Genomic DNA, 12,532 nt, shown 5'->3' on the forward strand with positions numbered 1-12,532 from the left:
CAACTCTTGGGGATATGTATATTTTAGAAATAGCTTTACTGAGATTTATTTCATATACTATATCATGCATCCATTTAAATTTTGGAATTAAATGGCTTTTAGTGAGTTCACAGAGTTGTGTAGCTATCACCACAATTATTTTAAGAATATTTTCATCCCCTCCAAAAAAATCCTTTGCCTATTAGCTTTCACTCCCCATCTTTCCCCTGCCCCTACTGCCCTAGGCGACAACTAATCTACTTGTCTCCATGTAGATTTGCTTATTCTGGACATTTCATGTAAATAGAATCATATAACATATGGTCTTTTGTGACTGGCTTTTTTTACTTAGCACAGTGTTTTCAAGGTTATAACATGTACCATGTTGTAGAATGTATCAATACTTAATTCCTCCTTATTGCCAAATAATACTCCTTTTTATAGAAGGAATGTGTATTTTTACAAAGCTTCTGTATAACACTACCCACTGATTTAAATTATTTTTTAAAAAGATTTTATTTATTTATTCATGAGAGACAGAGAGGCAGAGACCACAGGCAGAGGGAGAAGCAGGCTCCCTGTGGGGAGCCCGATGCGGGACTCAATCCCAGGACCCCAGGATCATGACCTGAGCTGAAGGCAGACAGTCAGCCACTGAGCTACCCAGGCATTTGAATTTTATGTATATAACATATTTTGAAATATTAACTTTGCGTTTGTAATACTGTGAGGAGCATAATGTCTAATTGTATTTTTTTTCTTACATGTCAGTAACAGTGACCCCAGTGCTCTCCCTTGACTATTTTAAAATTTGGAATCACTGTCTATTAGTGATGGAAAATCTTTTTAGTGGGTCAAGAACAGAGATTTTATTTTAGTTAGAGATTAGGAGTTAGGAACTAATAATGTAGTGAAGGGGTGAGATGGTTCTGGGAACCTATTACTTGGATCTTCTTGGGTAGTAAACTCACTAGTTATTTATGGTGTGAGATTTAGTACCACTTACCACATTGGTTATGCAGCTTTAGGCTAACTTTTACTGTATAAATAAAATGAATTTGGTTTAGGGACACCTGACTGGCTCGGTTGGTATGCGAACATGTGACTCTTGATCTCAGGGTTGTAAGTTCACATCCCACATTGTGCATAGAGCTTACTTAAAAAAAAATTAAAATGGATTTAGTTTATGAAAGTCATTAATTAGCAAAGCACATTATAAAAAAAATCATTTTCATTTTATCAGTTTATCAACACACTGGATAGTGTTACATAATCTAGGCATTATTTTATTGTGTTCATATTAAGTAATGTATTCATTGAAATAAGTTGCATTTCACAAGGAGGAAGTTATATTTAAATTATATATCATGTTGCTTTCTGAAAAAGAAACTTCAAATATCTTTGGAATTCTTTTAGTATAAATAAACTTGTGTGTGTCTTTCTAATTCTTTTTTATTTAGTAACTTCATACTATTTGAGGGTCATTTTATTTATTCTGATTTGCCATTTAGAATTTTAGCACATATTTCTTCATATCATTTTATAAAATTTAGAAAACTGAAGCATTGGCTTTTGCTAAAGAAATGGCTGCTGTTGAAATGGAATTGTTGCCAAAGACCTTTTTAAAATGCTGAATTACTTTGATAATAATTGTAAACGATCACTGAAGTAATTTTTTAAAGTAACATCTGTTTTCCTTTGTATTGAAATTCAACAAAGGTAAATAATTTTGTACAGTGTCATATTCTTTATATTCATTTTTTCCTACAGTAGTTGAAAAATGTAAAAACTGGTCATGATCCATAACTTAGAATTTCCTGTAAATACTTCTTACCTTTTTTGGTATCTAGAATTATATATCGAATTGTTTGAAAATTTGATCATACGTCTGGCTTTACCTTGTTTACAAAATTTGAGTATTTAGCACAAGATAAAAGTGAAAAGACCATGTGTCAGTTATTCTTATGAACACACATGTAGAAATCCTTAAAAAGTATTTTTAAAAAGACAAGCAATTTCTCAAAAGAATAACAATTATCAAATAGGATTCATTTCAGGAATATGGGGGATGGTTCAACAGTAGGAAGATTATTACTATAATTTCACTCTATTAGGTTAGAAGAAGAAACCATGTATAAGTTATCTCAGTAGATACGAAAAATTCAGTAAAATTCAACACTAATTTTTATTTCATTTGTTTAATGACATTTAAAAATAATTTTTAAAGTAATTTCTACATCCAGTGTGGGGCTGGAATTTACTTATAACTTCAAGATCAAGAGTTGCATGCTCTGTTGACTGAGCCAGCCAGGCGCCATCACTGATTCTTGTTTTAAAAAGTTTTTGGGTTGTATACATTAAATAGTATAACTTTATATATGTTGATCATACGTCAAAGTAGTTTAAAAAAAAAAAAAACCTAAGAACTGATTCAAGAAATAAAAGGGAAAGTTCTTGACTTGATACAGTTATCTATATGTTTGTATGTGCACGCACACGTGTATATATATGAAACTACGTCAAGAATTGTATTTAATAATGAACAATTGGAAACATTACTATTGAAGTCAGGAACAAGAGAAAGATATTTGCTATGATTGCCTGATTGCTTTTTTTTTTTTTAATGCCAGAAGCCCTAGCCAGTGCAATTAAAAAACAGAAATATGAACCATAAATATTGGTAGAAGAGAGAAAACATAGATGTTATTTACTGATGATATAATTACTTACTTAGAAAGTTGTTGTGAAGCAGCAGAAAACGTTTAATGAATTCAGTAAGTAGTCTGACACAAATGTCACGTGCAAAAATGTATAATCAGTTACAAAATGAAATGGAAAGAAGTAGACAAATTCCCTGAAATTCTTTAAAATAGACCTAATGAGAAAGATACAACATAACTGTGAACAAAAGGAATCAAGGTCAATGGAATACTGTATATGAGTAAAAAAAACTAATGTCGATGGAAACAATAATATAGATAAATCCCCAAAACAATATTAATCAACAGAAGCAAGATACAAAAGAATATGTATTGTTCATATGAATTCTATTCATATAAAACTCAGAATCAGAAAAACTACTAAACTATTGTTTAGGAAGATACATGTAAGGAACAAAACAATAAAGAAAAGCAAGATGGTAGTTAAAGTCAGGGTGGTGTTTACCTCTGTGATAGAGGTAGGACTTGTGGAGACACATGGAGAGCTTCTGGGTGTTGGATTTTAGCCACTGGGGTATTTATTTTTGCTAACATCTTTGTGAATCTTTTATCAACTTTCCTATTGGTGACTTTATATCCCAGTTAAAAAAAAAAAGAAAAAGAAAAAGAGAGATGGTTATGTGGACTAGAATAGAGAATTCCAGAAACTGACCCTTATGTGTGTATGAATTTGTTATATGATAATATGAGGCATTTTAAAGCAATGGGGAAAAAGAATGTATCAGCCAATAAATTGTTAGGAGGTAATTGAATTTCCTAGAGAAAAACTTAGATTCCCAGCTCATTCTATGAATAAAAATTTATTTTAGATGGATCTAAAAATAAAAATCTAACTATAAACATTTAAAAATCTAAATTAAAGATCTAAATATAAAAAGAAAACTAAGCAGCAGAAACAAAATGTAATATTGAGGTCTAAAAGTGGAACCAACCCAGTTATCTATCCCTAGAGGAATGCTAAAATTAATTATATCCATTGTATGGAATATTGCCATTGTTAACTTGATTACTACTATGTGGAAATGTCAAGGAGCACTGTTCATGGTAAAAAGCATTTTCCATCTAATAACACATTGTTATTACATTTATGTAAGCATAAAAAGCTAAAATTCTGTGTATGGATATAGTTATGTATATATGTAAGTGTATATATTAAAGTGTGTCTTGGAAGGATATTCATGAAAATATTGATAGTGGTTACCTCTAGAAATAGAGAGTGAAGTAGATTAACTTTTTACTCTTGTTTGAATTTTATAAAGTGAACATATATAACTACTTTTTAAAAAATTTATCTCTTCAATATTGGACTTTTTAATCTTTTTTTTTTAAGGTTTTTATTTATTTATTCATGAGAGACAGAGAGAGAGAGAGAGAAAGAGAGAGAGGCAGAGACACAGGCAGAAGGAGAAGCAGGCTCCATGCAGGGAGCCTGACGGGGACTCGATCCCAGGTCTCCAGGATCACACCCTGGGCTGAAGGTGGCGCTAAACTGCTGAGCCACCGGGGCTGCCCAATATTGGACTTTCGAAATGACATTCTACTTTCATATTAGAAAAACTGAAAATTAACATCTGTATCTGAGGACAGAACTTTATTTCATGATTGGGGGTGAGCCCTTTTCATAGTTTCTTTGAACTTAAGGTTTCTTTTTGTTTAACAAACACCATGTCAAACACAACAGTCATTCTTTTATTTTTAGGGATTACATATATATGTATATATATATAATTTTTAGAGTTTATATATATATATATATATATAGAGAGAGAGAGAGAGAGAGAGAGAGAGAGAGAGAGATTTTGTTTTGTTTTTTCCTGCTCTAATCTTTATTATCTCCTGGCTTTGGGCCATGTTCTTTTTCTAGCTCATTTAGATATAAGGTTAGGTTCTGTATTTGAGATTTTTCTTATTTCTTGAGGTAGACCTATATTGCCATAAACATCCGAATAGCTTTTGCTTTATTCGAAAGATTTTGGACTGTTTTCATTTTCATTTGTTTCCATATTTTTTTTTTATTTCTCTTTGAATTCTTGGTTGACTCATTCATTGTTTAATAGCTTGTTATTTAGCTTCCATGTATTTATGTTTTTTCCAGAGTTTTTCTTGTGATTGATTTCTAATTTCATACTATTGCAGTTGGAAAGGATGCGTGATGTGGTTTTAATCTTTTTAAATTTATTGAAACTTGTTTTGTACCCTAACATTCTGGAGAATGTTGCATGTGCACTTGAAAAGAATGTGTATTCTGAGGTTTTTGGATAGAGAGTTTTGTATGTATTTGTTAGGTACATATGGTCTAATGTGATTTCTAAAGCTACTGTTTCCTTGTTGATTTTCTGTCTGGATGATCTATCCATTGATGTAAGTAGGTATTAAAAGTTCCCTACTACTATCGTATTAATGTAGGGATAATATATTTTGAAACAGTCATGGCAGTATTTGGCTTTACCTTTTTATTTTAAATTTCCATAAATTTGAATTTCTCAGATAGGTACCTCAAAATCTTTGTCTAATTTATAGTTTTACTTTTTATCCAGGCCCATCAAATTCCAGTGAAGAAAGTGAATCCTGGAGAAGAAAGGAGGAAAATGTTTGAGGTATAAAGACATCTGTCTGCTTATTTTAAAGCTTTGCCAAAACAATTCTAAGGAACAAAATCTTATAAAACCTTCAAACCTTTCCTCCTTATTTCTTTCAAACAAATAAACCTTTAACTTAGTTTTTTTTTCTCCTAATCTCTCTGGGCATACCTGTATCATTGGTATACTAATTTTCCTTATGAAACTAGAAAAAGTAGGAATTATTATTGATAAAAATGTTCTTTTTTTCATTTAAGGAAGCAGCAAGAAAGAGAAGGTTGGAATTTATTGAAAAAGAAAAGAAACAAAAGGATCAGGTAGTTTTTTTGCTTTTATTTTTCTTCCCTTGCCAAGCTGTAGACAATAATAGTTTCAAGAGTTCTAAGAAGTTTGTCTTTAAAATTGTTACAGATTAGTTTAATGAAGGCGGAGCAGATGAAAAGACAGGAAAAGGAAAGGGTAAGAGGATAATCCATTTTTTCATGGTACATTCTACCCCCTCCCCATACACATACTTTTTTTTCCCTAAAGGAATACACTGATTTCCATTATGTTAGTAAATGTATTTCATGTATTTTATGTTAAATACTTGAAATTGTGTTTTGTTTGTTTCTTTTCCCTAAAAGTTGGAGAGAATAAATAGGGCCAGGGAACAAGGATGGAGAAACGTGCTAAGTGCTGGTGGATGTGGTGAAGTAAAGGTAGGCATTTGATACCAGTATGGTTACACTACTGTAGTTTTTCCTCCAGTTTCATCTTGCTCTTTGAAATGTGTATAACTGGCTTTTTTGATGGGGGAGGGATTAACTTTTTACCTAGAATTCTTCATCTATTATGACTTCTTAGTTTTCCTGCATGTACTTGATATATAATTTGTATTGATGACTAATATCTGACACTGTTAAATTGTTTAAAAAGTTTGTAAAGGCTGTGATATACCATTCCTTCCAGAAGAATCTTTTTTTAAATCAAACAAAATTTATCACACTTCTGCCTGAAATCCTTCTGTTGCTTCATCTAACCTTAAAGATTAAGTTTTCATAAGATCCTTATTGGTTTGTCCCTGCCAATCTCTCTAAGCTCATTTCCATCCATTCCCTACCACAGGCTGTGCGCTCAAGCGAGGCGGAACTAAAGACCATACTTGTATTGTAGTTTTCTTACTGTGTGTAGCCTGACAAATCTCTGCTCTGTGTTTCTCTTGATAGCACCACTCCCTCCCTCTACTCTCAATCCCACATCCAACCATTTACCTAGATAACAGATTACCTAGCTAACCCCTTACCTAGTAGATATGTTAATTCAAACATTGCTTTTGAGTAGATCCAGACTCTATAACCTTGGGCAAGTTACTTAACTTTTCTGAGCCTCAGCTTCTTCCTTTAAAAAAAAATTTCAAGAACAAATTCTTTCTTTGTTTTGCTTATCTGAATCTTATATTCACTTTTTGCTCTTATAGTGTCCATTATGTATCTGGTAGGCTGAATTCTAAGATGGTCCCCCAAATATTAGGGATAACTTGTAATTCCCTTGAGTGTGGGTGGAACTCTATGAAGAGGGTGGTATTGTAGCTCCCTTGATTAGGTTATGTTACATGGTTAATAGTGATGGGATAGTCACTCCTAGGATTACAGTTGATGTTTGATGAGATTTCCTCATAGCAGATTGGAAGGGGAGTAGAAAGTCTGAGAGACATGCTACTGCTGGCCTGGAGAGAAGCATTCAATTTGCAGGGAAGTATAGGTGGCTTTTATGAATTGATAGTGCCAACAACTAGCAAGAAAGTAGTGATCTTAGCATTATGGCCACAAGGAAATGAAGGATCCAGTGGACATAGAAGAGGATCCTGAGCCTCAAATGATAATTGCAGTTCTGGCTGACACCTTGATTGCTCCCTGGTGAGATCCTGAGCAAGAGACCCAGCTAACCATATCCAGATTCCTGAGCCGGGGAAACAGTGAGATAATAAATGGATATTGTCTTAAGCTGCTAAATTTGTGGTGATTTGTTACACAGCAATAAAAAATGAATATACTTTTATTCCTCTGTATTATAATTTTAATGTATGTCATCCAGTCAACTTTTAGTCAACATGTCTTTAAACTGCTCCAATCAAGCTCATTATACTTGGTATTTAGGGATGCAATATTGTCAAATTGACTTGATTACCATTTTTATTTCTTTTCCCCAAAAGTTATGATTTGAATAAAAGTTTGTTTTATTTATTGTGTGATCTGTCCTGCCTTTCTTGATTTTTCATATTAGGTATTATTAATTTAGTAAAAGTCACTTTTTCTAAATCTGTATTAATATATTACACTATTTTTAGTAATATAATTTAATCTTTAACATTATACTTTACCATTTTGTACTGTATTATCTTCTTTCCTCAGAAGTAGAATTTACTGATGTGGGAGATAAAGGCAGAAGAAAAATTATTAAATTTCCTTACTACCTACACTCCAAAGATGGAGTGTTCTGTATGTATCTGTTAGGTACATCTGGTCTAATGTGATTTCCAAAGCTACTGTTTCCTTGTTGATTTTCTGGCTGGCTGATCTATTCATTGATGTTAAGTAGGTGTTAAAAGTTCCCTACTTACTATTGTATTAATAATGTAGGGATATTTTGAAACAGAGTCATGGCAGTATTTGATTTTACCTTTTTCTTATTTTAAATTTCCATAAATTTGAATTTCTCAAATAAGTACCTCAAAATCCTTATCTAATTTGTAGTTTTACTTTTTGTCCAGGCCCATCAAATTGAAACAGGCAGAGTGACATTCTGCTAGGGATTCAACTGCCTCGATGTTAATACTTTGCTAAGGGCAATAGGTAATCTTAGCCCAATCCCCAGGACCCTGTAAGTCTACTTCAACATATAAAAATTCCTTTGGAAACTTCCTTTATCTCTACCCTAACCATTTCAGATTTTTGTTGGCAGTCACCCCCAAGCATATGACCCACTGATATACATCAGAAAGGTCTCATGACTGAGTTTTTACTAAACAATAATAAATGACCTTTCCCAACAATAGCTAGCCCCCTCAGGATCCTGGAAACCTTGTTTCCAAAATACCCTGGAGACTTACAGTATCCCTAACTCCCTCCTGACTTGCAAGTATATCATGGGCCACGCCTCATGACTCCACTGCAGCTCTTTCTGCCCATGGGTCTTGTCCCTTGTCCCTCTTATATAAAACCACCTTTTTGCACCAAAGTTATTTCAAAAAAATCTTTCTTGGCTGTTGGCTTCCAACCCTAACATCTTTCCTACATCATTTACTACCTCCTGAATGACAAAAAATGACTCAGAATTTGACCCATTCTAAAATAACTAACTCCATATCTTACCTGATTGGAAACCAATTAAAGTGTAGGTCTTCATATCTTGTCAAGGATTTTTTTTTTTTAATATTTTATTTATTTGACAGAGAGAGTGAGCAAGCGCGTGAGCAAGCACACAAGCAGGGGGAGCTTAACCACCCAGGTGCCCCTTGTTAAGCATTTTATATCAAGTACATAGTTAGTGTTCAGAAGTCAATTATTTTTTCTTCTCCTTTTGCATGTATCTTCTATGCAATAAAATGTCTTTTTTTCCTGTGATATCTAAAGCTATATTTAATCCTGAATTCCAATTTAATCAATGTAGTTTGATAACTGATTATGACAGTTCTTCAACAGAATTACATAGTATGTGCTTAATAGATTTCTGCATCATTTTATTAATTTCTATAATGCTTGCATTGAGGATTAATAAAACTATTTCCTGTAACTTAATGTAGATTCTTTGTTTCTGTACTTATTTCCCATGGGGTTTGAAGTATTTAACTTCTTAGGTTGTTTTCTGTATAGTTGATAGGGACCTGGAGGTTCAGTATAGCGTCAATCAAATTAAAGAGATCCCCTAAATAAAGATAAAACAAACATTAAGGGAAATTTTTTTTTTTTTTTTTTTTTTTTTTTTTTTTAGATTTTATTTTTTCATGAGAGACAAGGGGGAAAGAAGCAGACACATAGGCAGAGGGAGAAGTAGGCTACCTGTAGGGAACTCAAAGCAGGACTCTATCCCAGGACTCTGGGATCACAACCTGAGCTAAAGGTAGATGCTCAACCACTGAGCCACCCAGGTGCCCAAGGGAAAGATTTCAAAATTAATACTACTATCGTATGCTTCTAATAAGGCATTATTCACAGTATGAATAACCAACTATCTTTGATTATTTACTGTCTACAAAATTTGGGACTGGTTTATCTGTTTCTGATGTATCTCTTATAAACGTGTGTTTAAAAAATTATGAAATGTTCCACATACATAGTTTGATCATATGGTGGTCATAATATGTAAGAAGTGTATCTGTTGAAAATATATTGGAATACTGCTCAGCAATAAAAAAGGAATAGCCTGTTAATACATTCAGCAACATGGATCGATCGAAAACATACTGGGTTAAAGAAGCCAGACCTAAGAGGCAGTCCAATCTATGACAGAGCAGATCAATGGTTGATGGACATAGGCTACGAAATAACCTGAAGGAACTTTTTGGGGGTAATGGATATGCTTTTGATTGTGGTAATGGTTATGCAAGTGTATGTATTTGTCAAAACTCATCCACCTGTGCTTACAATTGGTTAAGAAGGTGATTTTTGAAAGATCATATTGCTTCAGTGTTCTAGTACAATATTTTCAGCATAGCCGTCTTCAGAGATGTTAGCATACTTTCGTTTTTGCTAAAGAGAAACATTAGAAAACTCAAATTCAAGTCAAGGTGGTATTAACACCAGATTAAACTGGGAGAATAACCAGTCTCATAGGAGATGCAACTGCCTTTTATTAGAATTGTGATTCTTGCCTTGAGAGACACATTTTGAAGATGTGTGAGGATTCCTTTAATGGGGTTTCCTGCCTAATTATCTTCCCTATTTTTGACAACTTTGATCTCTTGCTACTCAGACATCTTTAATCAGTTATCTGTATTCGCCTCAAGTTTTGTGTTTTTTTTTTTTTTTAACTCATGCTTCTCATTATCTGCAACTTACTGAGTCAAGATTTTATCTCATAGGTAGGTACACTGACATTTGTTTGATTCTGGTATTGTTCTTTGCATCTTTTCTTAGATTTCTTCCTATCACTTGGAAGCTCTTGTTCTTTTACTTGTCAGTATTCTAGTTTCTGTTCTCATCAACTTCTCCCCCAAAATCGGTTTTGAAATGCTACACTCAACTTGAGTCATAACAGTTTATTTTCAGTGTTGACCTCTGCATTTGAGGTTTTTGATTTCCTCTTGATAGTGAAATTCTTTCACCATGACTTGTGCAGCATTACACAGTTACTTTTAGTCTTTTCCTTGTCTGACATCTCTGTTTTCTAACCATGAGTTTTCCACACACATGAGTTCTTATGTTCTAGTAATTGTGACCTTATGTCTGCCTTTATCCAGTGTCATTTTTGGAGAGAATCCATGACTCCCTTCCCTTTTTCATTGATTGCCTTTCATTATGTCTAGGCTTGTGGCTTGGTTTCAGTGCAGTAAGCCTTCCAATTGGTTCCTCTACCTTATTCTCTCCCTTTTCCTGCTCATCGTGCATAATTTGACTCACCTTCTAAAAACTGTTTTGTTACGCTACTCCTGTCAGAAAGTTTATATATACTTTCTGTTGTCTTTCATTATATGAACTCAAAGGGTTGATATAGTAGTTAGATATACCAGCCTTTTATGACCAATACCTGCCTTCTATTTGTGTTTGTTTGCATACTCACTTCCTCCTCCTGCTGTCAACACCCAAATATTATACGTACATTGCTTATTTTTACTTTTAATACCCTGGCTCATATTTAATCATTCAATCTCTCATTGTTACATTGCTTTCAAGGTTGGGTTGAACAATATCTTTTTCCAATGCCTTTTTTTTCCCTTTAAAAAGAATTTTTACTTCTGATAAATTTTTTTTTTCTATTTTGTGAGAGTTGCTCAGTCTCAGTACTTACTACTTTAGAGTGTGACTGTTGCCATTCATTTACCGCAGGCATTTCTAGTTTTGTGTTTTGTTTCTTAACTTGTTTATAAACTGATTAAGGATAGATATGATGTTTTGCTTTTTTTAAACTTACATCTAGCATGTCTCAGTGGTATTTAAGTCTTTACCATTTGTTGAATTGAAGGATTTGAGGTATATTAAATGCCATCTGTAAATGTTTTTGTTAAATATAATTTTGAGTGTTACTAAAGTAGGCTCAGCTTTACTTGTAAGCTATATATATATTTAAATGTAATAGAATGGCATCATAAAATGTGTCCTAGAAACTTGTTTCAAAACTTAAGACTGGACTTTACAATATTTAAGACTTTAATGTCTTTTTATGTTTTCGTTAAATTATGCTTTATTATTGGTAACAAAGTATACTACTTTTTGAATGTTATGTTGTAGTAGGAAAACATTTTGCTGTAGGTTGTTTATTAATATGTTCAAATTAGCTAATTGCTTTTTAAAAGTCAAGTGTTGAAAAAAACCTTTTCCTGAGGGTAGTACAGGCCTTTTGGGCCTTATGAGATAAACATATGAGAGCTCTTTGTTTAATTCCTAGGCTCCCTTTTTTGGCAGTGGAGGGGCAGTGGCTCCATCATCTTTTTCTTCTCGAGGACAATATGAACATTATCATGCTATTTTTGATCAAATGCAGCAACAAAGAGTAGAAAATAATGAAGCGAAATGGAAAGGAGAAATATATGGCCGAAGACATCCAGAAAGGTATGGCTTTGTTCTGCAAAAGTTGCTTATGTTTTGCTTCAGAGAAAATAATGAAAGTCATTTTGCATGTTTAACTACAGAGGAATTTCATCTGAAATACATTCAGGATTTCGTAATGGGGCTAGAGGTCATCACTATTTCCCAAATGCTGATGCTTTTAGAAAATCTTTGAATAGACTGAAGATTATGTCTAAACAAGCCAGTATAAACAGGTTAAACTGTGGTGATCCATAAATTCATTCTTTTGCGTAATTTTGTCTTATGTCTTGTATAACTTAGTTGCTTTACTTTGTGGGTGTTTTCTGTATTGATTACACAATATTTTTTTGCCTTCTGGATGCATAATTTTATCAGGTGGAAAATTTGGTCTTTGATTACATTTGACAAACATGTAACTCTTGAATTCAGCCTACTTTTTGTAACTTATATGTTATAGGCTGAATATACTTATTTAAAATAACATGTGATAGTATCACTTTGAGCCAACAGATGGTTGTAATAATCT

At 33.0% G+C, this 12,532-nt stretch overlaps 1 protein-coding gene across 50 annotated transcripts in view; it reads left to right on the plus strand.

Annotated features, from left to right (window-relative positions):
- Positions 1-12,532, plus strand: part of NEK1 (NIMA related kinase 1) — a 222,362-nt gene that overhangs the window by 70,003 nt on the left and 139,827 nt on the right. For 30 of the 50 annotated variants that reach the window (XM_072719696.1, XM_072719687.1, XM_026017537.2 and 27 more), the window contains 5 exons: positions 5,237-5,296; positions 5,536-5,595; positions 5,690-5,737; positions 5,905-5,979; positions 11,864-12,027. In XM_072719696.1, coding sequence (XP_072575797.1) covers positions 5,237-5,296; positions 5,536-5,595; positions 5,690-5,737; positions 5,905-5,979; positions 11,864-12,027 — 407 coding nt within the window. The remainder of the gene's footprint in view (positions 1-5,236; positions 5,297-5,535; positions 5,596-5,689; positions 5,738-5,904; positions 5,980-11,863; positions 12,028-12,532) is intronic. The other 20 variants (XM_026017542.2, XM_072719718.1, XM_072719715.1 and 17 more) reach the window with 3 other exon arrangements.

This window comes from Vulpes vulpes, chromosome 9 (genome assembly GCF_048418805.1).
Source record: "Vulpes vulpes isolate BD-2025 chromosome 9, VulVul3, whole genome shotgun sequence".
NCBI lineage: Eukaryota > Metazoa > Chordata > Mammalia > Carnivora > Canidae > Vulpes > Vulpes vulpes.